This window comes from Aplidium turbinatum, chromosome 2 (assembly GCF_918807975.1).
Source record: "Aplidium turbinatum chromosome 2, kaAplTurb1.1, whole genome shotgun sequence".
NCBI lineage: Eukaryota > Metazoa > Chordata > Ascidiacea > Aplousobranchia > Polyclinidae > Aplidium > Aplidium turbinatum.
The window spans coordinates 34,016,185-34,043,333 of NC_137473.1; the positions used below are offsets into that span (position 1 = coordinate 34,016,185).

At 34.7% G+C, this 27,149-nt stretch overlaps 3 protein-coding genes across 4 annotated transcripts; 2 read left to right on the forward strand and 1 right to left on the reverse strand.

Annotated features, from left to right (window-relative positions):
- The first annotated feature begins 3,600 nt into the window (after nucleotides 1-3,600).
- Nucleotides 3,601-6,828, forward strand: LOC145788518 (uncharacterized). Its single transcript, XM_082600280.1, has 3 exons — nucleotides 3,601-3,788; nucleotides 4,500-4,692; nucleotides 5,103-6,828. Exons 1-3 carry the CDS (start codon nucleotides 3,601-3,603, stop codon nucleotides 5,679-5,681), a joined length of 960 nt encoding a protein of 319 aa, XP_082456406.1. The 3' UTR covers nucleotides 5,682-6,828.
- A 3,899-nt stretch (nucleotides 6,829-10,727) lies between these two features.
- Nucleotides 10,728-15,645, forward strand: LOC145765228 (uncharacterized). 2 transcript variants are annotated; one of them, XM_082577013.1, is made up of 6 exons: nucleotides 10,728-11,017; nucleotides 11,424-11,561; nucleotides 13,090-13,230; nucleotides 13,889-14,041; nucleotides 14,369-14,524; nucleotides 14,920-15,645. In XM_082577013.1, exons 1-6 carry the CDS (start codon nucleotides 10,740-10,742, stop codon nucleotides 15,164-15,166), a joined length of 1,113 nt encoding a protein of 370 aa, XP_082433139.1. In that variant the 5' UTR covers nucleotides 10,728-10,739; the 3' UTR covers nucleotides 15,167-15,645. The 2 variants fall into 2 exon arrangements, with proteins under 2 accessions (XP_082433139.1, XP_082433140.1); XM_082577014.1 differs by lacking the exon at nucleotides 10,728-11,017 and adding an exon at nucleotides 11,064-11,254.
- A 1,172-nt stretch (nucleotides 15,646-16,817) lies between these two features.
- Nucleotides 16,818-26,761, reverse strand: LOC145765320 (uncharacterized). The gene is made up of 9 exons (XM_082577122.1): nucleotides 26,577-26,761; nucleotides 25,471-25,588; nucleotides 24,831-24,946; nucleotides 24,510-24,656; nucleotides 24,030-24,129; nucleotides 23,236-23,375; nucleotides 22,301-22,822; nucleotides 20,450-20,588; nucleotides 16,818-18,736 (listed from the first exon to the last, which is right to left on the reverse strand). The coding sequence occupies exons 1-9, from the start codon at nucleotides 26,596-26,598 to the stop codon at nucleotides 18,355-18,357; spliced, it is 1,686 nt and encodes a 561-aa protein (XP_082433248.1). The 5' UTR covers nucleotides 26,599-26,761; the 3' UTR covers nucleotides 16,818-18,354.
- Between the last annotated feature and the right edge of the window lie 388 nt (nucleotides 26,762-27,149).

Sequence of the window (27,149 nt, forward strand, 5' to 3'; positions counted from 1 at the left end):
TTTCTGTTCAATATTAATGAGGTGACTATTTTCATCAGACTTGTTTGTATAGTGTACTTGAATATAAACTGTCGCTCTCGCTTTTCCTAATGCAATATGAAGTGTCTGCAAAATACAGTTGCAACTTGAGTTATAAATTTGGAAACAATTTTTGTCGTTTTTGTACTTTTTGTCAGTAAAAGTGGTTTCATTTTCTCGAAATATTGCTTCCAGACGCTGACAGTCCACTATGCTGTATTGTTTGATCAGTGTCACTTGCTGGAAACAGCATTTGCATATATTGCTAGTTGATCTACAAATCTAAACCAATCCAAATTTTTCTTTATCACCATTTCTACAATCAGGTTTAATTTTGTGTGTAACTTATTGGCCAAATGCAAACATTCGTTGAGACTTTCCACCTAACAGTTGTTAATCAAATAGCATTTATCTGTGTGATGACGTTTCTTAGTCTAGGGCAGATTTGTTCAATGGTTTACTATTTAAGAGTTTATCCATGGTTTATCTTAGTGAATCTGTGACTTTACTTTAAAAAGTGTAAAGTTTAGCAGGATATCATCTTGTTTGTGTTTGATTTCAAGATAACTTTTTAAAAACAATCAAGTGAAAATCTCAGAAAACGATTAAAAATCATCTCGGATATCAGCAAGCAGGTCTTTGTGTCTGGTCATTTGGTTTGCTTAGAGCTTGCAAAAATCTGGTTTCAAAGAATGAAATGAGCCGGTGCAATTTATATCATTATTATGATTAAAGCTCAGTGCTGACATTTCGCATGGAAGCAATGCTCCTCCAGTTAAGAGAAAAGCAAATTAAGAATTTATTTGGTCACCATTTGCTGAATCGATATTTTGGCATCGATGCTTTGGTGACTAAATTACTGTAAATTATTCTTGTCTGCTCCTTTTCAAATAAATATGATATAATCGAAAGCAATGCTTATCAGGCAAAAACGCGTGACTTACAGTTTCAAACTGGGTTGACATGTTTTTCAAAAGCTTTTTGGTCTTGCTAGTTAATTTAAAATATTCATTGCACTTGTTTTTGTGAAGTTAAATTGGTTTTGTATGAAGACCTCCTTTAACAATGCAAAGTAGTGTTAGAAGCAAAGATACATTGCCTACATTTGATTTTTAGTCAAGCAAAATGAGACCAGTCTTCTCGATTTGTACATGAATGCGATGGTTCAAGACCAAATAGTCAAAACCAAAAGAACAAAGACCAGCACGATTGATTTTAAAGCGTAGAAAATTTTTCGTGAAGTACAGTACTCCGGTCATAGCTACTGTAAATTTGAGCATGTTTTATAAGACTACAGTATGTCGCTTTGCAAGAACTTGCTTAGATGTTGAAATTTTAGTGTGCGATCAGCGCACATTTGGCGTATAATTCAACATCCAATTGATCATGCCGGCAGAATAAACATTATCCTATGTGGACCCTTCCATTGTCAGTGCTTTGCTGCAGTGATTTAATATGTTGGTGTGTGTAAACTGATAAAATTAACAGTGATTTTTTTTATGCTTACCAGACAAACAGACAGACTAGAGAAACGGCAGTTATAATGAAATTATCATTTATTCTCCAGCAGAAGGATTGCGACGGTCACACTGTGGACCACCAGGCAATCCCCGTCTGCCAGATGTTCTCGTTTTCTTGCTAAAACCGTGTAGAAATGTTTTAACCTATTTATATCATCCATTTAGTTTGCACGTTGTGAATGCTTAGATGATGCTTCTAAAATAACTTACATACCGTTATTTAATCCTTTTCAAAGTCATTGAAGTTAAAATATTTCTGTCAATACAACACAGTTACCTTCATGCAACGTTAACAGTTATTTAATTTTTAAATTAATGACTGCAAAGCTCTAGTATTTCTTAAAAACACACAAATTGGTTATTTAGATTTATTTCATTTTTTTCTCTCATTGCCATTTTGTTAAAGTTTGTTTTATGTATGCAGCCTGTAACAAGGCTCCATCCTTTATGAGTACAGTTTTGGTTTAATGACCTTGAAATGACTTCATGGTTTACATTACTTTCTAGTTGCCAAGTGTATCAGTCACAATAAAAGATCACTGTTTAACGCCAAACGATTTGAAAATTATACAATTTGTCGAAACGTAACAGGTTTTACAGTTTTTTATTCATTCCTGAAACTTCAACTAGTTAGAGCCTAGCTATACGCAAATTGCAAATTATTAAATCAAATTGCTACAAAAAACCTGCAAGTTAGCTCATTGATAGCATACCCAGCCTTTTATGAGCACATTTTTATTCCATCGACATGCACAAAGCTTCAATGCAGCAATTCCGATTTGACTTTAATTACAGGAACAAGCAGATTGTTTTGAATTTTAAAAGGTTATCTTGTATTTAAAGCTTGTAAGTGGTTTAAATATCACATTCTGGCAAAGTTTACTCTCTAGTACTGTGTACAGTACTCAGTAGAGTGCAGAGATATCAAAGAGTGAAAAGGGCAATTTGCTTTTCTAGTTAATAAACCATACTTTTTCAAAATTTGTAACAGTCTATTCAATTGTTTGTATAAAAACCACTTGTGATAGTTTTGCTATGTTAAAAAACTTTTGTGACGTATTCAAGTGCTTCAATTACGTCGATTTTTCAATTCTTAACTTAAACAATTAAATTTAAATTTGTTATGGTTAATAAAAAGAAAATGAATATATGCAGATACTTTATAGGAAATGTAAATATGGCTGCGTTACCAAGCTGCTTTGTAACTTGTAAACTGTAGAAAACTCAAAATTAAACGTGATGTAGTGTGCTGAAGCAGTACGCTAAGATATTACGAAAACATTACATATTCTTATAAGGAATAAAGCAGCAGCATATGGCTGGCGACCGTAGGAGGCCCATGTGAGTTCCATTTTTCTCAACATACGGTCAGCCATGTTGCTTGTCAGAACCGTCTTTCGTCGTATGTTTGCTTATCATGTCTCTTGGGGAGTTTTAACGTAACTTAGCAACATTAATACTAATGTGCTTGCGAAAGAAATGATGACAGAAATCGAATTACAATAACTCGTAGCAAGAAAGGATAAACGACGCTACAGTAAATTGCTTGTGCACAAATTGTTATTCAACATAGAGAAGGGAGTGAACAGCTCAGATCGTGTAGGACTAGATGTTAGTTTCAATGTGTTATGCTGACAAGGACTGAACAAATGAAAAGATTAGGAAAGCTATTAAGAAATTGCAAAATGCAGTTCAGAAGCGAAGTGTTCAATGCGTTCTGCCACGTTTTGCTTTTTAACGTTATTTTACGATAATTTTGTTATGGGCAATTTGGGCATGTTTTCATTTTATGGCTATATGATGTTTTTTCAAAGCATTCTGTTAGATTCGCTTATTTATTTGTTGACTACGTTGTTACAACTTAAGCTACAGTACTTACTGTACTACACTTTTAACAACGTAGTCAGTATATTTTTGAAAATTTTCTATTTCCATGAAAATAAAATCTGTAAATAAAGTAGTACACTTTATAACTTTGGCTTTAATTTTTTGCTTTGCAGAACACGTATTGGACTGTAGGTATTTATTTAAAATTGGTTAACATCACACTCATTGAAGATTTATGGACCCATGTAAAATATATGACTGCGATCAACAATCTGCATCAGAGATTCCTGCTACGGATAGTGGTGAAAAGACTGGAGACAAAAGCGATGACCATCCTTTTTTGTTTACTACCAAAATCCTTATTCCCATTGTGTTGGTCTTAGGCATTTTCATCCTTGTATCTATTGGATTGATTGCTCGAAGGTAATAGGCTACTGTACGTCGTGGTTTTGACTACGAAGACCTCTAAACGCAGAGAAAAATAAACAAGTTACTAAGACACGCTTAGACTTGTATTGAAAAAAAATTCTTGCACTCTGGAGAGAATGATTAAAATTTGCAAGTTTTAAAAATAAACCTTTACTTGCTTTGCTACTCCTTCACATAACACAATTGCATGAAAACAAGTTTTCACTTCACTCAACTGATTGCATTTAAGATTATTGTAGTTGAACGTATGTGCAGTGTGCACTGTGCAGTTGTCAATGAGCTATAGGCCATTTTCAAAGAATTTGAAATTTGTAACTCCAAGTAGTCGAAAACTAAACTGTTCACTCGTCGTCGTCAGCGTATGCTCAAATTCTATGAATGGAGACAAAGGACCAGATGAACTTCAATTCGCTTCAGAAACCGTTCACTCAGAAACCTAATTAGAAATGAAATCAAGAGATTTTGAACTGAAAGGAACAAAATTTCTTTCATCTTAAAGTATTTTTGTCTGATTACCCCGAATGGCCCTAAACTCTAATATATTAATTACCAAAGCTCAAGAACATAGTAAAGCGCGATTTGAATTTTTTAATAATTTTTGAGGAGTGAGGTTGTTAGGTTTTCGAGCTCACAATAAAACGCAACTGTTTGGTATTTTTTTTACAATACGCGTTTTTTGAACTAGATCATAATTATGTTTTGCAGAATTATTGTGACCATAGTGAGAAAAAGGCGACGCTTCATGGTAAACGGTCGTGACCGGTCTCCCAATGGGATAGAAAATGGCTCAAACTCAAGAAGCAACGTTTCTTCTGTCAGCAGAAATTCAGGTTTGCCCAGCTATGGTCAGGTTATGGCCGCCATTGAACGAGAAGATGCCCCGCCTTCATATTTTAAGGTAGAACAGAGTTGATAAACAAAGTCGTTTTTCACGTTTTTGCGTTTCTGATGTTTTGTTTATACATTTGGTCTGTTTGTAGCGCAGTTAACCGAAATTCTCCTGAATCCAAGTTTTTTGTTCACTTTTTCAAAGTAGCTTTAAATAGGTGCAGCTTGAAGTGAATGAGTGTTTTTTAGAAAAACTTTTTTTTTCAATGAAATATGGGTGATTTTAGTTCTGTCAGTTTCAACTGATGCTGGAAGTAGGAACATAAACGTAAACAATGCAAGATCGCGTTTCTTTATTTATCATAATATATTCTTTAAACATTAGTAGGTGTAAACATCTTCCCGGTATTTGGTTATCCAATAGTATTTTTGTGACTGAGAATTGCAGACGTTTGAAGTTAATTTTTGTTTGTTGTGCAGGTGGCCATGGGCACTGTTAATTTTTCTTTCAATGGAGATGATGACCTTCCTAATGACGCACGGGCCTCGATTGAACAAACCGCAAGGCCAGGAATATCCCACTCGGTTGCTAGACCTAACGCATCTCAGCAACATGAACCCAGCCAATGCCCTCTTCCTTCAGCTGGTGAAGACAGCTTTGGTACTGATGCCCACAGAACCATAGAGAGCGACGGCAGAGCTAGAGGGGAAACACAAACTTGCAATCATTTTTCTTCTGTGCAACGTAATGAAGTTAGAGATAGAAACGCTGCTAACAACTCTACTGCAAACCAAAGCGAAATACCGCTTTCCCCAGAAGCCCACATTTCTGTATTCATCCGCAATATAGATGAGATTATTGATTCAATTTCGGTACCAAGCACTTTACCGCCTGGTAGTATCCGAAAAAAACGGATCCAAAGGAACAATGTAAGTCAGAACAATAATGTGGAAGAATGTACTAGTTTTTCTTCAGTTCCATGCCGGGCTTGTATTCCTAAAACACAACCAATAACTGCCGGACAAAACAGGGTTACTCTTGAAAGTACACCAGTGTAAAAACTGAGTAAAGTGCAATTTCTGCAACTCTTTTCTAAGTTATTTATTGCATAGAGAAGCGTTTTATATCCCAATTACACTCAAACCATTCTGAATCCTGTGTAGGCTACCTCAAGCTTTGTATCGTAACCTATGTGTTTGTAATAAGCCTGCCAAGTTGTCCTCAAAATTCACTAAATCAAATGTTTGGAAAAAGGAGCACTTTAAACTCAAATACTTATTCAAAGCAAGGTCCGATACAATGAAACATGTAAAATAAAAACTGGATAAATTAGGCTATTGGACAATGTAATGTCGCATGAGCACTATTGCTGAATTTGTTTTCTTTACAATTACAAGTGTTTGTGAAGAATATGCATCACTTTCTGCTTATTGAGATAACTTAGGCTATTGAAAGGGTAGCTGCCGTAACGACAACAACCCTTATAGATTTCAACGTACAATATGTGACCTTTGTTCTTCATTTTTAGCGCCCTAATTTTGCAACGGATTTTTCTACACAATTTCATTTTATAAAAACATTTTTTTATATTGCAATCATTTACTTTGCTTGTTATTGTTTTGTTTACGTTTTAGTTTAGCTTTGCCGTGACGCACTGATTATGAAATTTTTAAGCATTTCACATTTGCCGACCTGTCATGTTTTACCAATAGCTATTAAAACATCAGCTTTACTCTCAATGGCTGTACAATGTACATGTAGGCTGCAATATACTGCAACCATTGCTTCAAAAGGAATTTTTTCAAGTATCAAGAAGATACTGAGCTACATTTCACATACGCTCAAGTTTATGACTTATTCAAGTTGCCATTTTCTTTGTGTGTCCTGGAAAGTTGTTTTGATAAAATACTAAATCATTACGGTGGTTACGTAATATGTTTCATGTTTGACGCGGTACTGCCTGTTATGATGGTTTTTATGCTGACCAAATATGGTGCTGTTAAAGACAGACATTTCTATGTGTATTACTGGTATGTTGCAATTCGATAAAAGCGTACACTGCATCAGATTGAACGCATATTTGTCAGTTGATACCTACACGAGTGCTATTTCTTTCATGCACGCACATCAACGTTTGAATTCTCGCGCCATGATTTTGATGTTATGTTTTCAAAAATTAGAAGTAACAAATAGAAAAAAAAACTTTTCAACGGCAGCAGCCTTCAGATTTCTAGATTAGCTAGTATCTAAAGCAGTGGATTTTTGTCTTTGATTAGATGATCCAGTAGCCAATAGTTTGATACCTGATCAAATAAAAGAGGATAAAGTACCGTTTTATAATTTTTGGGAGTGCAACAAGCGACGAAAGAGTGGCTATAGGCCTATGCATAAACTATTTACTCCAAGACCAGTAGATGCTCTGTTACTCTATTGAATGAAAGATTTTATTCAAATAATAACCTATTATTGGTTTCTTTCTCTAACCAGTATCATCTTTAAACAAAGTCGCGTTTGAAAACGAACAAAAACTACTGGGCTTTGCGTCTTTACAATACGTTGAATGCTGCGCATGTTAGGCTACATAATTGAAATCATGAGAATTGAATGTTGTTTTTTGGTTTGGTTTTAAATCGTTATCTTCGGACTGACAAAACCTTGATAGGATATTCCTGGTAGTTTTGCTTACCTGTAGAGGTTCTTAACGCAGGGCCGGTTACCGAGATTGACAGAGTGAAGTTTTCCGATTGTTGAAGTGTTGCTGCTGGGGAATTATTCCATTCACTAAGTGCCGCTGAATAGAGAGCAGTCCTGAAATGCGTTGCTCAAGCACACGCCCCGAGAGTCGAACCAGAGCCACGTGATCTTGAGGCGGGCGCGTAAACACTGAGCTAACGGGGCGGACTATGTTTAAGTAGATTACGTCACAACTACTCAATCAATAAAGACTTGGTAAAGTTATCATTATTTAGTATCAACTTAGATTAGATAACGCTTACCAAGAACGCACATAGCTTACACTAGAGATCCAGAGTGTGAACCCACATCAGTTGTTCTCTCACCTACGACTAAACTCACAGAGACGTGACCAATTCAAAAATTATTGCATCACAACTTGAACAAAAGAAGGTTTACGGTACGAAAAGTGACTACAAGTTTACTTGCAGACGCCTAACCTGACTACAGAGAACTCTACCCTGTGTAAAGTACTGCTCTACCCTGTGTAAAGACTGAGACAACATCTTCAGTAACTTTATAATGAACGATCTCATCTTTGTTTACCATTCTAAAGGCATGCAAAGCTCTTGTAATTAATAGTATCTGCCAACGCATAAAGTTACGATGCTGTAGCCTGTAGAACGACATTGTCACAAAGTTTTGAATGTGCATTTTTTTCTTACTTGGCCCACCTAGCGGATCGTTACTACTGCTCCAATCCAACTAGGACGTTATCGCGGAATCCTGTACGCTTGTTAGGTTTGCTTTACAGCACCCACTTCCACCAAATTGACACAATTTTAAACAACACTTTGTGTGCAGTATTAGCGGTATGGATGCAGTATTGCGATTAGATGTTTGCCACTGAGCCCATTAGATAACTTCTTCGCTCATACCACGTATCCAGTCATCTAACATTGGTCTGCAGGAAGCCGCACTTGGCTATTTCTTTCCCATTGCATCACAATTCTCACTTACTTGGACTGTCCCAAGCTCTGCACGTTTATAAGCGAGCAACCACAGTGGGCGAACTTGAGGAATCCATTTGTATTAGTTGCGCAATTTTGGATAAAATATACCGTTGATCAAACTATCAGTACAGTCAACTAGGCGGACAGCCATTGGAAAATAGAAAAAGACGGACCAGCATGAAAGCACTCACTGAGTTTCTGGCGTTCTGAGATGCAATTTTTACCCATTTAGCAAACCAAAATAAGACCATTATTATTTTGTAAAACAAGCATGTTTCGCTGTATACTTAGTTTAACAAACAATTGACTCACCAAATGAAACGTTTTAAAATTTATGATGTGTCTTGAGGTATCAATAACAGGCGATAGGTTATTTTTTAAATTTGAGATACCGTAATTCACTTATTCAAGTTTAAATTTTTTTTTTTTTTTTTTAATAACAGTAGCTTATTTGTTATCGTAATGGATTTTTTGAAGGTATTTTGTCTCGTTTCGATTGCTCTATTGATGACGTATGATAACAATGCTTGCGTATCTGTGCACTAAAACTGCCAACCAAACAAACAACAAAGCATTTGTTTCCGTTGCATGAATAATTGAATTGTTTACGAAAACATGCGCCGCTACATATTGTTATTATTTGATAAGAATGAATCAAACTAATTGCTTATCAAATCAATGGTTGCTACATCATTATACATCCATTTAAACGTAAACATAACTGAACTGCCTATTGACTACCCACATACGTAACGTTTATGACTACATGATATGGATACAGAATGTCAGTACCGACATTTTGGAGTGATATTAGACAGAGTTAGAAGGATCAATACAAAGTGGAATTAAACAAACATATTTTTTTCTATTTTGTTTTAGATACAGTATTGTAAAGCTGAATAGTGCTTTATCGAGTTTGGCTTCAGGCTACTGTTTAGTGACTGTAAGGTGTGTTAGTTATATATACAAAAAGTATGAATTGCATAACACTTAAGCAAAAAAGCTCAAGTTTGTTACAATGAGTAATTTACACGTAAAATACAAAAGTTTTAAATTTAAATCCTTGCATAACTGCACCTGATATTATATCAGCACATGTACGACAAGAGTTGCCAAACATACGTATTTCTTTTTTTTTATTGCTTTTACTTTCTGGAAAATAGCGCAGTTGCGTTAAAAAATTTATGAAAATATAAAACTATAAAAATTATTTGAAAAGGAAACCGCAATCATAAAATCTATCTCCTCTAGATATCAGGAAATATATTAGCCTATTTAATACAAATTTACCTCAAAAATAAATTTTATTTGAAGAAATTTCCACAGAAATCCCTTAATTTAGAGCGTGTTGCCAGTGAAAAGCCTATCCTGTGTGATGTCTTTCAGGCAACCTATTTTTGCAATTTTCAAATATTTGTTGCAGATCCTTGCAAAAGTTATCAATCCTTTCAGTAACTTGTCCCCCAGTTGTATGCTGCACAACGTGGTATAATTGATGTTGAGCAAAAGCCATGTCGAAACAAAATTGTGCATTAGCCTATATGCTGAGTTGGAATAATATACTCATTGTTTAGTAGTGTGATTTGTTATTGCTTGGTAAAGTTTGGTAAAGAAGCTTGGTAAAGTACAGTTAAAAACATTGTTTCATTTTAAAAGAGCTTTTCGTGGTTAATGCCCACCTGAAATTAAGACTGCAATTTTTCTTTAACTTTGGTTTTGACAACGATCATTTAAGTGGTATTGTTTTGCAGCAGATATCTATGAGAAATATTTGATATCTATGAGTCTTAAAAAATATTTTTTGCAGCAAAGCTAATTTTGGTTTCTTCATTCTTCACTTTGATTGACTAAGCAATAAGCATTGCAGCCATTTTTTCACACTGAATTGGCAAATTTAATTTTATTATAGAGCTTTCGCCACACAAGTGTGGCTTCGTTGGTATATATTCTCATTCTAATACAGTAGACATATTTGAGTACGAATTTTATTTGAATAAGCATATATTATATTTAAATTCTATTTAAAAGAGAATATATAAATAAATGCAATCACTATTATCAAAGTAACCTTTACAGTATGTTTCACCCTTTGCGGGATCGTCAGAAGCTGCTTATTGAAATGCATATCGACGAAACCACACTTGTGTGGCAAAAACTCTATAATAAACTTAAAATTGCCAATTTAGAGTGATACTCTTTACTTTTTTGATTATTTTTATTGTACTAGGCATCCTTTTAGATAATTGATTAATTCTAAGGAAGATTTCAAAGATGACGATTGATTTTGGAAATTTTAATAAGTTTATTAGAAAGATTAGCAGGATAATTTAATTGTTTATTACGTCACAACTGAATATCTATCTGCTTATGTTTTGTGTGATGATGTTTTAAACTCTATTTTTTTAATAGATTGTTTGTAGTTGTTGGTAAATGTTTGTCTGTTTGTTTGAAGACTTATTTGTGTTTAGACAATTTATAACTGTTAAGATGGAGCTTTTGGTTCTTTTTTTCTTCCTTGTTTGTCTTTCCAATGCTCGAGAAATAAAGGTCTGCTGGAATCAAGATGAAGGTTTTGTTGAGAAGCAAAACGATTCAAAAACCGATATCGGCTTTCCGGTAGCTGGCGCAGTTGAGCAAGACATTTGCAAAATCATCGAAGAATGCAATCAAGATGCCGATCCAGCTAGTAGCAATAATACACAAAACATGTGAGTAAACATCTTCAAAATAATGAGATGTAATTTTTCGTTACTTAAACGGCTATCTAATCACAGGATGATATTAGAAGTTTGCTAAAAAAAAACAAGAAAGCTAAAGATAAAAGTTGTGGAAGAAAAGGGAAGCGATCTGTTGTTAAAAGCCAGTGGGATGAAACAAAACTACTTGCTACAAGTATTCAATCTAAATGGGTCAACTGCGTTTTTTGAGACGGCAAACGACAAGAGGTAGCCCTGACTTTAAATATAACGTGATCATTTATCGAGCTAGGCCACAACTAATGCAAGAAGAATAAGCTACATGCAACTGTTGCTTTTTGAAGATCGACCAAAAGCGCATTGTTGAATGTTGCGTCGCTTTAAAAGCTTTTACAAAGAAAACTTGATTTCTTTTTAGCATGGTTCCGATCAAATTAATTCCACAATCTTCCAAGCATGATGAGGTCAACTTCATAACCGGAATTGAATTAAGTATCTGGCGCTCAATGAAGGAACATGTCGCCAAATGGGAAGCAGAGTCAAACACGACAGTCCAGTAAGGCAATCTGGTTGTTTAACTTTGAAATACATATTAACATCAGGAGGGTTATGTGTGTTTTTATTTTAAGTGTAGCTCTCCTTTGACAAGGTTTGTTCTCAAACAAGGTACTTTAGACCTTGTCGATCGCTCAAACAAAGTACTTTAGACCTTGTCGATCGCAAGCCTGATTGAGCCAGCTTCATTCACTTCTTATAGATCATGCATTTTACAGTAATTGGCGACTTACGAGAGCTAAAATTAAGAATGCGTGGTCAGCAGTAGGCTGTGTTTGTCTGAACAAGACGGATCTAATATCACAGATTTCATTTCTGGCTGGTATTTATTTGGATTTTGTTTCAGACACAAGTAGAATTGGTCCATAGGATACAAACACACAAAGAAAACGAAATACAACACCACACAGAAATCGAGTAGGCCTAGCAGCTATCGGTACTACACAAATATTAAGCACAAGTTTCAGGCTGGAGAGCACGATCACGATGCTGGAAGAAAGCAGATTGATGATAACACTCGGAATTCATCAAATGCTGAATCCACGTATTCGATGTGTTAAAGCAGCGATCAGTAAATTTATATATACTTTTACGAAGGAGAGCATGAAACGTCGTAATTTTGTTAGTTACCATCACAGAGCTTATACTTATACGTCTCGGAAGATGAAATGTAATTCTATAGCTGTTATTATACGCTACACGTAGACGATTGATACTGTACGAAAAATATTTACACCACAGCTGAGATCCATACATTGGCATACAGTAGGATCGAAATAATACGTTTTTGACAGTGGTAGAACACCTGGGGAATCTTGCTCTCAGCATATTGCCAGAGCAGTAAAGTGACCGGAGCTGTCTTTTCATGTCTTCATCATCAGACAGCATGTTGTTAATCACAATGCCTAAGTACTTTACTGTCGTTTCAAAACGAATACATTCATCACCCAGATAAACAAACGGTTGGAAATCAAGTTTTAAGAACTTAGTTTTGAACATAACTCCAACAGTTTTATTACAATTAAATATAATGTCATGCAACATAGCATACTGCTGGCACACATCAATAATTCTTTGCAGGCCCTTAATACTGGGTGCAAAACATACTGGTATGTGAAAGAGTGAAGCTTTTTGTCAATAGCACAACATTTTTAATGCACTGCAGCATGATGGTTGTATGCTGGCTTACATTATAGTTAGTTGGAGGTATTACGTGTCTTGCCAAAGACACGGCCACATGCTTTTGAGCAGTGTAAAACCGGTGCACTTTCGAGGATCGAACCAGAGTCTCATTATTCTGCTAAGGAGCAAACAGCATGATCATAATTCAGTGCTTTTGGCTATTAACAGTCACTGGGATTGAATATCAATGCGACTTCTGAACTTTGTGTCGCTCAACTTTTTTACCATTTGATTGTCCTTCGTCTTCTATGGGTGTGTCATATTAAACGTTTTCAAAACAATACTTTTTTATCTTCCACTTATGTTCATTGTAGGACACAGTCCAATTTTATTTACAATACTTTTAGGGGAATTTGTTTTTCAATGGACGTTCTGAATTCATCCCACCAACAACCAGTTATTCAAACAAATGAAAGTGATGAGTGTTATGTGGAATATGATTGGTCCTTACTAAGCCCACGTGACTTCAATAGTTCAGTCGAAGAAAGGTAACATTGCATTGATTTCAATGAAAAAAAGTAATATATTTCACCCTCTACTTTCCAAAAACTGGGGTCAAGAACAACATATTTGGGATAATAAGCAACTTAGTTAAGATAATAAGATATAAAGTAACAATTTAAATGAATTCTAGGTTTATATATCACTGGTTCATGATGACTAACGTAGGCTAAGCTGATGTTTTCCTTTATTAAGGGTAAAGGTGAGTCCCATTTCATGAGATAAGAAGATAAGGTTTTCATTATACTAATTATTACATTATAAGCCTTGGGCACTAACGAGAGTAGGGTGGCCAGTTCCTTTCTCTCGGCCGCCTTTACTTCAGAAACTACGCCCACCCTGGGTAAAGGTGAGCGGTGTTTTGTCAACAACCAGCTTAAGCCGGGAGTCGAACCAGGATTGCATGATTGGAAAGCGAACGCCTTACCCGCTGCGCCATCCCACCGATTGCCTTTATCATAGACATTATTTTATTTTGTGAGCTTGGTTAATTGTATTGTTCATGGAAGTACTCTTAAAAGTTGAACGTTTTTAAAACTGTAGAAAAATATGTTCAAAAAGTAGGCTACATGATTTTGATACTATGGCTTCTGTTCTATTTTATGGGACTACACCTAGCAATCTTATTCTTTTATATATATTTAGAAACGATGGTGATTCGATTCAACAAATGTCAGATTTGAATTCGACTAGCCACAAGTATGGAAATAAAATCCAAATTTACAAAATTTCTAATGCCCTCAGTTGGAATGCAACCGCAGATGTTTGCACAAAGATGGACCCAGACAACACGACCAAGTTAGTTTGAATTTTACGTTTGCACAAACAATTATACAAAGAAAAGAGGTTTTATCGAAGTTAGGTTGAGAACTTAATTTAAATTTTGTTTTGTAAAATGATTCCAGAGCTTAATACATTAAATCACATTTAAGATAAAAATCACCCTTATTTGTCAAAGTATGAAAAAAAAGCATATGAAGCCAACGGTACGTTGCTTCAAAATGAAATAGCTTTGTTACGAATTAAATGCCCAAAATGTATATAGGCCTACAAATACATTATAGTACAATAAAATTTTGGTGTTAAATATCTTTAGGCTGAAATATACGTGTATATTGATTGCAGTCAGGACAACGGCGTTTTGAAATTTTTGCATGACTTCTACGCGCTAGAAAACGATAACAATAATAACCAACTAGCCATCATCCACCACCACGATGGAGGAATGTCAGACAATGCTTCGAATGTGTGCACACATGAACTGATGGCAATTTGTGAACTGTAAGTGGAAGGTAACGTAAAATGCGTTTGGATTGTGCACAATGTTTTTTCGTCTCTGTTAAAATAAACTACTTGACACATTTTCAAAAGTGCAAAAGTTTTTATTTTGTTTGGTTGCAAAGTTTTTGTTTTGATATTTTAAACTATTTTTCTGATAATGAATCTCGTTTTATCTTTAACAAAAATGTAATTTCGTGCAACCCAAGTTGCAGCACTAAGCCTGTAGTTATTGTGAAGTTTTATGAAGCAAGGTAGGTAAAATACCATTTAAAGGCAATTGCGTGGAAAAAGCTACAATGGGTGGCCTTGCGCAATGCTGGTTCTTTTGAAAACTACTCATTGCTTTTCAACAACAATCATGATAATAACTCGTTTGTGACATTTGTCTTTTACAGGCATGACAACAACTATACTACAATAAGAGATGAAGACTTACCTGATAGCAATTTTGAGCACCCAAAGGAGCTCGTTCTCTTTGAGTTAAATTCTTGTCTGAACAACGAATCCACGATGAGTCATCATTTGTTATGCAACAAATCAGATCGCGTTCAAAACAGCACTCTTGATCCAAATTTCACTCTCCATAAATTTTTTCAGCGTTCTGCTTCTAAGATAAAAAAGGAATGTATTGTCCTAAACTAAAGTTTGCTCCTTCTAAAAATTTAGGCATCTTGCATAATCCCACACGCATAGACGCTGGTTTAATGGAATTTAACCGTATCATTTCATTAGATACTAAGCATAGGCTATAATGTTTATTGTTGTTCTTGTTTCTGTTTCATTCTAAATTAAAACATGGCAAATTATGTTTTATTGCTGCATTTCTTATGTCTATGTTTGGTCGAAATACAACCAGCATTGGTGAAACTACAAATATCGCAAGCTCACCGGAGAGCCGAGAACACTCGAAGAATAACACCGTCTACAAATCGTTGTCTGCAATTGGTTCACGACTCTGAACTTTGTATTGAGTTGCAGACAAGAAATAACGTCAAAAAGTTGCTTTTTTCTTGGTTGTTTATGAAAAAATTTTGAAATATTTTTTTATATTCGCATTTTAGTATTTGATGTATTTCCACGATTTATTTTGTTACAAAATGAACAAGACGATCCTTGCAGTCTTTTGTATTCAATGTGATTTCTATTCGAAGCCGTCGGTCTATAGGCTACAAGTCCGTCTATTCGAAGCTTTAAAATAAAATAACATTGATTTGTAATTTTCCAAAAGAGTTATACTTTTACTAGCAACTTTCATTGTAGCTTAGATGTGAATTTTTAGTAAAGAATTTATAAAAGCTTAAAAGTTTTAATTTAGTTTCTTGTTTATACTGCGCATATCTTGTCTTGGATTAAACTAATGTAGACCCTATCACGTATAACTGCAATCAAACTTGTCAGAAGATTGTCTCTATTTTTAAATCTGACATCTTTGAAACAACAGAAATGTCTGGTTGGCAAGCTAAGAGAGATTAAACAACCTGTCAAGTTAGTGGCCGGCCAGAGAAATTATTGAACCAAGTCCAGTTTCAAGCGCACCGAGAAAATGAAATTCGGTTGCTTTAAATGCCAACAAAGGTCAAAAGGGACAACAATTTGCACACGCGAAGTGTGAAAAGAAGTCATGTTTCACAAATTGATTAATCCAAACTTTCCTACAAGGAATCTGATTTTAATGATTTCTATGAATTATTGAAACAACATGAGGTTTCTGATCCTTCAACATTATGCGATCGTATTGCAACACACCAACATAGTAGCCTAAACAGTTATTGTTGCCTTTAAGGGATTTTTTATATCTTTTGAATTTTTTGTATGCTTTTCAAATAGCGAGAGCCCTGACGATACCTATCGTATATTCGATTGTTTAATTAATCACTTTTATTAGCAACACTGACTAAGAAGCAGTGCAGTATTAAATCCTCTGTGAGTCTTTGAAGACAAAATGCTGGTGGTCCCTAATAGCACGTGGTGGCAAGTACACGTACGATAATGCCGGTCACGTTTACATTAAAGCAATATAGATAGATCCTTATCGATTAACTGCTTAACATTATTTTCTGACTTGAAATCTTGCCTTCTGATTGGTTAATAAACCTCATCTGCTGTAGCGACCTGCAGATTGCAAATGTGCCTACCAAAAGCAAAAAAGCAAATAATCTCATCCAGCACAAATGTTCTGGTCGAAGAAAATAAATAACTTCACTTGTTGCTCTTCCGTAGCGTTCTACTGTAAAAACCTCCAGCCAATGTGCAGAGAACACAAATTTATTTCTCTACATCGGTTTTTGATAGGAATGATAAGACTTTTGTAGACATAGATAAAATAAATTAATTATTATTATGAAATGATAAAGCTATGGTAGAGAGTGTTTGCTTTGTTAAACCATAGACAAACAAGACAAAATAATTTTAGCAGGTTTAACATGTTTCAATACAAAGAGATATAACGTAATTAAAAAATCTACTCAAACGTTTTCGAGACGTACGTGTGTCCTCATCAGGAATTACTTAAATCTGCAATATACATAAAATGAAAAAGTATAAGATCAATCTGACTATGCACTATATAACCGTACCGACACTCCGAACTGAAAAAACAATTAATAACGACACGACACTAACGACACGACAATAACAACACTTCGGACTGAACCATTTTTGTATCACTTGTTCAGTTTGTGCTTTTCAGTTCGGAGTGTCGTTACAGTTACATGTAGTGCATAGTCAGATTTATCGTAAAAATTTACTTTTTATAGCCTATAAGTTATAGCAAATTTAAGTAGTTCCTGATGAGGACACACGTACGTGTCGAAAAAAACGTTTTAGTTGATTTTTTAATTACCTTACATCAATTTGTAATAAAATAAGTTAAACCCGCTAAAGTTGCTTTGTTTTGTTATGTCAATTATTATAAAGTAAAACAATATTATTTTTCGCCTTACCATTTCGTATTGACAACCAAATGTTAGGCCTACAATATTTAATTAGAATGGCATTTTATTTTTGTTTTAATTTTTGCCTTCAAAAAATATTTTATTGTCAGACGGAAAGTTTTTACAGCCCTTTTATTACAAAAAAGTTTCCCTTTGTGTACAATAAAACACAAAGAAAAGGTTGGCGTCTTTCGACGCGATAATGCACATACACCTAGATGCCCAAATACAAAATATTCTTGCAACTAAAAAGTATTTTTAAAAATATTTTTTGTAACTTTAAGTCATTGATGTTGAAAAGTCGAAGCGAGAAATAGCAATCGATAAACATGAAAATGGCATTTGTTAGTAAAATTACAAATAGGGTTGTTAATTACATCCCAAAAACGTTCACGCCTTTTTGTTCAACACTCAAATTCTACAAATAAAGCGCTAAAACAAAACATCAACACAGAAGGCACCTTAAAATGTCAAACTTATTCCAACGCAATTTTTCACCGGACGTTAGTTATTGAAATGAAGCACGATTAGTCTGCAGAAAAGAGAAGCCAATTCTTGATATGTTAATTGCCATGTCCGACTTTTGGCTCGGTTGAACAAGTTACTCATCATTTATTTAGCAATCTTTTTCTCATTGACACATATGTAAATGTTCTGTTGGATAATGAAAATTACCACTGAGCTTGGTTAAAGTTTGTAGCGTTTTGCGGTTTTATGACCAGTTCCCGGACTACACTGGATTTGTTCCCGAACTACATCGTAAATCTGGAGTGGTAAAAGGATAGACCCTCGACCCCAGAGGCTCACACGAAGACGACGACGATTACCAGTTAAATATTTCTTTGAAGGAAAAATCTGCATTGGAATTACTTCCAACGAGCAGGTGCACTACACTTATTATATATTCCAAATAGATATACATAGCAAACATATAATTGCGCTTAAACATTTACTGATCGATAATCTCCGTGAACCGCTGTCAGATTTTAAGTCAGTTGTAAGTATTTCAATCCGCTTGGTGGCAGAAAGCATAGTTTTTGTTGAAGTGGTCTTTGTAAGTATTTTCTTTGCCTTCGTGACGCCACTGGCTACTGTTGTGTCCACGATTGCTTGAGACTTTGCTCTAGGCATAGTATCTGGTGTTGTTGGCAATACCTCTAATGATGCAGTTGTTTCAGGTATTCTTGTACTTGCAGTTTTTTGCATTTCTTGATACTGAAAATTTGAGATGGTGTTCTGATAGCAGCCGTCGGCATGGCAGCAAGTGAGTTTGCAGGGTCTGAAAAATAATTGAAAGTATTGGTTTAAACTTTAACTTTTACATTCGTCTTACTTTAAGAAAAAAGAATTGCAAGTAGGTTACTATGGGCTACTCATTGTTCGTTTTCATCGCTATAGTTCCTCTTGCTTGTTTGCACAGCGACCTGTTGTCTCGACATTGTTTATTTTATGCAAAACTTTTGCTATATTATTTATTTTGCTATAATAACAACATAATTATTCAGATAGCACACATAAATATAGAAAAAAATACGTAATATGTTAGCAAATATATTAAACGCCAAATAATTACTCGTAAAACAGAAAACAAAATTCTTTCGTACGACCACTGTAGTGTACAGTAGGCCAGGGGCTCCGGACACTTCCTGAGAGTGGGGGGGTAATTTAAGCAGGGGCGGGAACGATATTTTGACATCGACAGGGGGCTTATTGGATTATCGCATCACATATACAGTACTTCTGGGAGGTCGCCACCCAGACCCTCTTTCGCATTACTGAAAGCTTCAGTTACTTATACAGCGTCGCAGGCGGCATGTTTCGTGCCGAAGGCGCATAATTTTTGCTTTTCAGCACGACTTAAAATCAAAAAATTATTTCAACGAATCTGACATCGCGAGCAAAAGCTCTTTAACATTTGCCACATTTTTTGAGGTTTTTAGACAATTTTAACTGGAAAAGGTTGGGACGTACGCAAAAATTTCTCTCTGTATTCTTCCTTGGCTCAAGTTCTCCAAATTTTGCACTTCAGGCGCTAAATGGTTAGATTTAAAAGATCAAAAGCGTTAAGGTCAAAGGTTTCTATAACTTAATTTACAATTGCATGAATACAACACGATAAGGGTCTGGGCCTACATTCAATTCAGAAAAAAATAAAATAAAAGCTAAAATGCATTAACTTTTACAACAACCGAAAGTATAAAGACATTGATACAATGTAGTGTACATTTGATAAACTGTACATGTACATTTGATAAACTGTAGTGGTTTCGTTCTTGAGTGGTAAAAGCGAAATTAAACAGTTTGCAGCAGTGAGAAACTATGACGTCACACAAAGCGCATTGTGATGCGTATGTTTTTGACAGGATACATAGTTTGGCCATAGATGACTTCACGTTGTCTTGCGAGTCAGTTTCCAAGCAAAAACCTCAAAAGTTGTGCAACAAAATAAAAACATGAAAATAAAACACAAAACTAAAAATACATTAAAATGAAATTTTTATCTCTTCATTAGTGGGGAGGTAATTTTGCATTAGTTACTCCCCACTCCGATTGGTGGGAGGGTAATCACCCCCGCGCCCCCCCTCTAACGGAGCCCATGCAGTAGGCTACACCACACATACAAAATTTCATTCTCAGAACATAATAAAAGGTTAAGGTTGCAATCAAACACCTGGTTACTATACCGCCTAGTTTCTGTGGTTTCTACAAGTAATAGACTACTGCTGACAAATTAGTTCATTATTAGAAATAGGCCTGTTGTATTTTTTGACAACAAATCTTTAATCATTCAATCGCAATAGATATTAAAAAATACATTAGTACTTTTGATTTATACTGAAATAAACAAATAAAAAAGTAACAAACGATGAGGTAATCTACACTCTACAGAGTTTTAACTTGTGATTCCAACAGAAAGAAAGCAATTGGTCGATTGCTGAGAAATCTACATGATTCTATTTTAATCATCCCAAATATAGCAAAATGTACTCACGCAAAAGAATGAGAAGAAATATCAAAGTGACGATCTCTTAACTCTTGAAAAATATGATTTTGATCCTGATCCATCGCCAAATCGTTGCACGTACCCATGCAAGTCGTCTGATTGGCGCAACTCCCAAAAGTAACATTTGCTGTTCCAAACAAAATGACGTGTTGTTAAATAAACTTACGTAATCTGTCTGTCATCCTCCATAATCTAGATGTGTTAAACACTTTAGAACTAAATTTAACAAGGAGAATAGCTAAAATGCTGCAACCTTAAAGAACACGTCACACTTAAATTTCACAACCGAAAGAAAAACATTTATCGGTATCAATATTTTAGCTGGATCATTAGCAGAGACAGCACCATGCTTGTTCTTTTATTCAAGTTTTTTTTTCGATATACTGTACAGTGCATACACAAGTTTTATTCTAAATGGTGATATTTTGGCAATATATCAACCTTCTAAATAATAAAGAATTGATTTTCTTGTAACAGTAACGTTTTCACCTTGTACAAATAAAAGCAATTTTGAAAATATCTGATTGTCTTTGATTTTGTTATTTACTGTCTCGTGATTGTGTAATTTAGGTGAAACGAGGATACTGTGCTCTGTGTGCCAGTTTTTGCCTGAGTGCACGCACTAGACGTTACCGTTGCTTGAACCTACAGACAGCATTTTTGAAGCAGACAGTGATAAATTTGCTTTTTGATCTTTGGCCTTTGATCTCAAAACATGATTTAAGTAAATTGGATAATTTACAATCTCTATCCCATAAGTGAATCCACTGATTGCTGTCACTGTTATAGTTATTTGTAACACAACGATAAACACAAAAACAATTTTGATTTGTGAAAACCGTCAAGCAATTTATGTACAAGTAGAGTGTAATTTCTCGTAGATCATGCTTTGATTATACCAGAGCATTTTAAACAAACACTATATACCAGAGCTTTGATAGACCATTTTAAATAAACACTTACAATGTAAGTCGAAATTAGCCTACACTACTTTTTTTACAAAATTTGTGTTGCTTCAAAATGTTGTCATCCTTTGATTTGCCAAAAAAATGATAAAAACTCTTTTTATGTTTCATTTTAAACACACTTTTGTTTCGATTTTTATATATACATATTTTTTTGGTACATTCAACACTTTTTTGGATAATTTAGCTGTGTAGAAAAATAAAAATGTCACAGGTATAAAGAAATCATTTGTTAAATCTAAGCAAAAAGTTTTTTCAATATTTTATTATATTATCGCTAAAACCAACACCTCAAGTTTAAAGACTGAGAAATGAATTCAGATAAAGGTACACTCCTCATATCTCACTTTGCTGTAAAATGGCTGTGAAGCTTCAATAAAAAAAGAGAAACAACATAAATAAGCTTCACAGACTCTAAAACATTTGTTATCAACAGCAGCTTATAGACTTGCTGGGTAATTTTGTAAAAAACTTTGTCAATTTTGATTTACTTAGAATCATGGAAAGACTAGCAGAATTCTTTCGGCATACTGTAAGATATATTACAAGCTGAAAATTGAAATAAATTGCTTTCTGTAGAAACGAAAACACTCAGAAAACTTCTTCTGAGTTGTTTTGAAACATTAAAACCGATGTTTTTCTCACAACCCGAAAAGCCTTCCTAAGTGTTCAATTTCCGGGTCAAGGAATTACGTATGTAGGAGAAATTGAAGCAAAGACCGAAAGAGAAACTGTAGATTTCATGTACTTATGCGCAAAAATTGTTTTCATAACAAATCTCCTTCTGTAATACAACGTAAAGTAGTCTAAATCAAACTACAAGCAGTACTTCTTACATAATATGTAAGCTCATGCAAATTCTCCACTCTCTCACCTGTCGTTTCGTTGTCCAAAGATATTAAAATTTCTTGTCGCAGGCAGCCATAACTTTTGGAAGGAGGACACGCACTTGAATGCCAAGCAGATATTCCTGATTGTGGTAGAATTACCATCGAGCCGACTGCGCAGTTAAGTGATGCACTTGCTGGTGCAACAGACCATGTTTGTCCAACACTTGTTCCAAGGCTCCAGATCTCGCTAGGTGAACTTGTTTGTTTTGCTGAAGTTGGGGAATCTGTTACGGGTGGTAAGCTTCTAATTTTTGATGTAATTGGAAGTGTTGTTGGTACTGCTGCACTTTCAGGTGATAATGAAACTACATCAGTTGTAAAAGGTCTTATTAAAGAAGAGGATGTTGTTTTTTCTTGTGATGTATCAGGAAGCAATGTGCTTGTGGTTCGGAGCTTTGCCGTAGTTGTCCGTTGGAGTGTTGTCGTAGTTACAAGTGGGCGCGTTGTCGTAGTTATAGTTTGACGTGTTGTCGTGGTGGAAGGTTTGGATTTGATGGTGGTTGTAACTAGGAAAACAAATTTTGATGACAAAAGAGTATACTTTTAGGATCAATAACATGTGGTACACGTACATTGTTCAGCTTATTCGTAGTAGGCTACAGTATATATATATATATACGTTATGGAGCTTATATATCACCAAGTCCAATAAAAAAGCATTTCAATGCAAACTAAAAATTTTATAAAAATAAATAGGCTACAGAGCAATCAATCAAAAGTTAAATAGGTTAAAAATGTCAAAAAAGCAACTTGTTATGAATGCGAAAGAATGTTCCTTAAAACAACATCGGAAGAACCCTAAACGGTGCTGATGGTAGATAAGATTTTAAACGACAGAAAAAATAATTTACGTAGTCTACTTTTATTCACATGTATTTATTTCAACTGCTGATAGTGTGTTTAAAACAGAAAAAAATACCTTTAGCATTGTTGGTTTTAGCACTGGCAATGTCAACTGGAGTAGGTGATATAAATTCATCTTCATGAGTTGTGACACTCAAAACATCAATCGGTAAGGAGTTACAGTTATCAAAGTCACAGCACGCCATCTGACAAGATCTAAGTGCAATGTAGAACTCAATTAAAATTATATTTTTGTTGGTAAAAGTGAAGTCATGAAAATGTATTTATGCTCCTAGTAGTGCTGAAAAAGCGGCAAAGGCACTTATTATTTAGGTGTTATTTAGCATTTATATTTTCATTTAATTAGTTTTTATTTATTTATTTAAAAGTATTATTGTGGCTATATTACCTACTGAAAAAGCAGCTTTAGTCTAAAAAAATAAAAATCTTTTTCGGCTACTAGCTCAAAATCAACTAAAATCTGACTTCAGTCCTTATCTATACTCTCCTGTTCGATTTGAACTGTTGCATTGACACACATTGTATTAGAAATTGAAGTAAACTCCAAACCAGCATTACATTACAAATTAAAGCTAGATTCATTTGGCCTTAACATGAAAAATAATTGCACCAAAATGGAGGAAATTTGTATATTACTGTAGAATCGAAAAACGTTAGCGTAGTAGAAAAGAAATGGTCCGCATAGATGATGACTAGTTCCATGAAATCAATATTCTTATTCCAGACATTTCAAACGGAATAATAATTAGAAAGTACTGGTACCTATGCTGTTACACTAGACCATTCTTTCCTAGTCTTCGGCTTTTGCTGATGACAATAAATATAAAAATCTATCATTTCAAATTTTACCTTGTTGATAACGACGGGTCACCGATGATTTCAAGAGCCATCGAGCTACAGCTTCTCGTGCATGTAGTCTGATTAACGCAAGCCCCAATAATATATTTAACTGCAAAAGTATATTTTAGGTCAATAGCTGCAAGTTGTTTCAATGTGTGTTAAAAATTTGTATTCTTTGATACTTTAATTTAAAATTTTAGAAGAAATTTTGTAATCTTTACCTCAAGCATTTTTAAACGTTTGGAATACTCGTGCAAAGAGAGTGTACAATTAAGAATTACAGGTAATGATACTGTAATACAATGAGTACCAGTTGAGTAAATACTGTAATTGACAGCTCATAATCTTAGCGCTGTAACACACAAATGTGATTTACAACAATATCACTCTTTCCCGTCACACCTATGGAGTATCTTGTAATGGCCAAGCCCAGATTCAAAATGTACCTTATACACAGTTTAAGAAAACCTTACGTATAAAGTTATTTACCCAAAGCACCACTCTGAGACATTGTTGTTGTTTCCTGGCGGAGGCATTGACTGTTGGTTGAGGAGCAAAGTGATGACAACATCAATGTATTCTCTCCGGTGCTAAGGTTGGAGATCCCACTGTAACACGCACTTGCTCCGATTGTAGCTGATTAAAACACATGGAAATCTTAATCATGAAATCAACTATGATTAAAAAGAAATGTGAGAAATACAATATCACTGAAGTAATGGTGTACATGTCTTTTTATGTTGTTATTATTTTTAACGTTCAGTGAAGTTTGGGAATATTTTTAACTAACTGCTGTAAAACATTGACTACCTGGTAAAGTTGTTCGAAGAGCTACCGGTCTGGTACTGGGGCGCTCATAGTTGTCCAAAACTCCAACCCTGTGAGCGTTGCAATTGTCATAGCCGCAGCAGGCTCTTTGGCACGAGCTAAATAAATCAACAGTGGATTAACAACAAGATTAACAATTCATTTTTCTTTAGTTAAATGCATTATTCTAAAAGATTTAATTAATTAAACTACCATTCAACGTTTTATAGGCAGAGAAAACTTTTTCTCGAACCGTAGAAAATTTCATTATCAGATCACCGCTTCAATGCGTGATGGAAATCTACAGATAAATCTGCATCAGGCATTGCAGAGTGCAAAAAACAGTGTTGCAGAACGCTAAAAGATTTATTGCCATAAATCATTAGCTTAAATGCAACGGGTCAGTAGATCGTCTCTCGAGTTGGTCAACTTTTAACGAGGCATGTGGCTGGCAATAAAACTTCTTTTATCTGCGAATTATAACAACGCTCTAGAAAAGTAGTTTCTTTAACAAAACTACAAGCAGGTGTAAACAAGAATATGTTGAACAAACAACAAAATAAACACAAACTTTGTCACTTCATGGATAAGCATTTTCTTGACGACTTATAAACATTAAACACACATAATTTATTTGATTTACCGGACATCTGCTGGCTCTCCCGTAAGGCTGAAAAATTCTGCAGCAGCTTCTACGACCAATGTTGCGCATTCCCATTCGCATTCAGTCGGGGTTACACAACTTCCAACAGCAAGTTCCACTAAGCAATACAATTAAACCTTGGTAAGGAAAATGTTTGAACCAGGAAGTAGGCTTAATCCAATGGAAACCACGGTCACGTCTGGTACTAAAATTAACTTGCTGGTATATTTCAAATGTAGATCTTTCTATGTTTGTTTACAGTTTTGATAGTTTGACCTTTGACCCTCGTTTCAGTAATGCGGCACTATACCTAGTTCAGCATAAAACATTTAAAATGCATTCCAGGATATGAATTCATGGTTTGGTACGCAGTGTTTTATATTGTAAACAACATGAATGAAAGAAAACGTAGTGTTAAATCTGTCAATTTAGTTCTATTTTGAGCTTTTATCAAGCAAACATAGGCTTCTGAGTATTGTTACCTTAACAACGTAGGTAATATATGGTTATTACAATGTATATTCAATATGTAAAACAGATCAAAAGCGTTTTTACTGAAAATTGCATACAACTTAAGCTTTAACGTATAAATAAAGCGTGATAAACTTGCACGATTAAAATGAAGCAATTAAAATGCGGATATAATTCTATTCACAAGCATAATTAAATTTTACTTTACTCTATTTTCCCATATCAGTAATATACTGCAGACAATCTGTTATATGCAACAAAGCATGAAACTGATATTTTTTACATGTAGTCGACTTGGCCAGACTTGGGCAGTGATCACAACTTGATTGACAAAAGCAACGGTAGGAACTTCAATTTTTTAGTCAACGACATGATAAAAATAAGTTTTGCTACCTTCATCTGTTCATTGGTACTTTTGAGTTTTGAATATCGCGAAAGGTAGAGTAGTTAGACTTTTTGCTGTTAAGAATACGCCAACGACGAACAACAATAAATAAAAAAAATGAAACAACCCAGACAGCCACTTTATCTGGTTCAGATCTGGTAAAGCTCTGGTCAGATCCGTACCAGATCTGGTAAAGACCTGGACCAGATAAAGTGGCTGTCTGGGAAAATTAAGAAAGATAAAGACTTACTTGGAACAATATAATTTATCATTGCGTCCCCTCTAAGACATTGCTGGTCTGCTTCACATTGCTGGATATTAAGTTGATCATCATTCAAAAACTCTGATTGTACTGAATAGCCCACGTTACATAGAATGGCATTAGCTAACAAACTATTAGATAGTAAGCTTACTACTACCAATACAGTATTTGCATTCATATTGTTTTTGCTAAACACCTTAAAAAATAAATTCGTTTACTGATTTTACTTAACACAATTGCAAATTAATGATATATATAATTTGAGCCCAAGCAACAAATTTGCATGCGTTTGCACTACTTTGTTTCTCCATGGCATAGAGTCCAAGCTGACATTTTTACCTGAATATTACCCTTTCGGATTATTTCCGAACGACAAACCAAATTCGTTATAAGGCTGTTCTTGCACAAGTATATAAAGAAATACATGCTAACATAAAAGTAAAAATACAAATATAAAATACGTTACTTTGGAAAACATAGTATGCCTCAAGTTTAATGATAATTCACTCGTATTATGTGATGTTGCAACCGGGGCCAAATCTCTGTAGGCCCATTTGATAA

Coding starts and splice junctions, on each gene's coding strand:
- LOC145788518 (XM_082600280.1), top strand. CDS start 3,601: ATGGACCCATGTAAAATATATGACTGCGATCAACAATCTGCATCAGAG. Junction 3,789..4,499: donor ATTGGATTGATTGCTCGAAG/GTAATAGGCTAC, acceptor TATGTTTTGCAG/AATTATTGTGACCATAGTGA. Junction 4,693..5,102: donor CCCCGCCTTCATATTTTAAG/GTAGAACAGAGT, acceptor TTTGTTGTGCAG/GTGGCCATGGGCACTGTTAA.
- LOC145765228 (XM_082577013.1), top strand. CDS start 10,740: ATGTTTGTCTGTTTGTTTGAAGACTTATTTGTGTTTAGACAATTTATA. Junction 11,562..13,089: donor GAGTCAAACACGACAGTCCA/GTAAGGCAATCT, acceptor CAATACTTTTAG/GGGAATTTGTTTTTCAATGG. Junction 13,231..13,888: donor AATAGTTCAGTCGAAGAAAG/GTAACATTGCAT, acceptor ATATATATTTAG/AAACGATGGTGATTCGATTC.
- LOC145765320 (XM_082577122.1), bottom strand. CDS start 26,598: ATGATAAATTATATTGTTCCAA. Junction 24,657..24,830: donor TCTTCGAACAACTTTACCAG/GTAGTCAATGTT, acceptor TGTTTTAATCAG/CTACAATCGGAGCAAGTGCG. Junction 20,589..22,300: donor TTTGGACAACGAAACGACAG/GTGAGAGAGTGG, acceptor TGTTTGGAACAG/CAAATGTTACTTTTGGGAGT.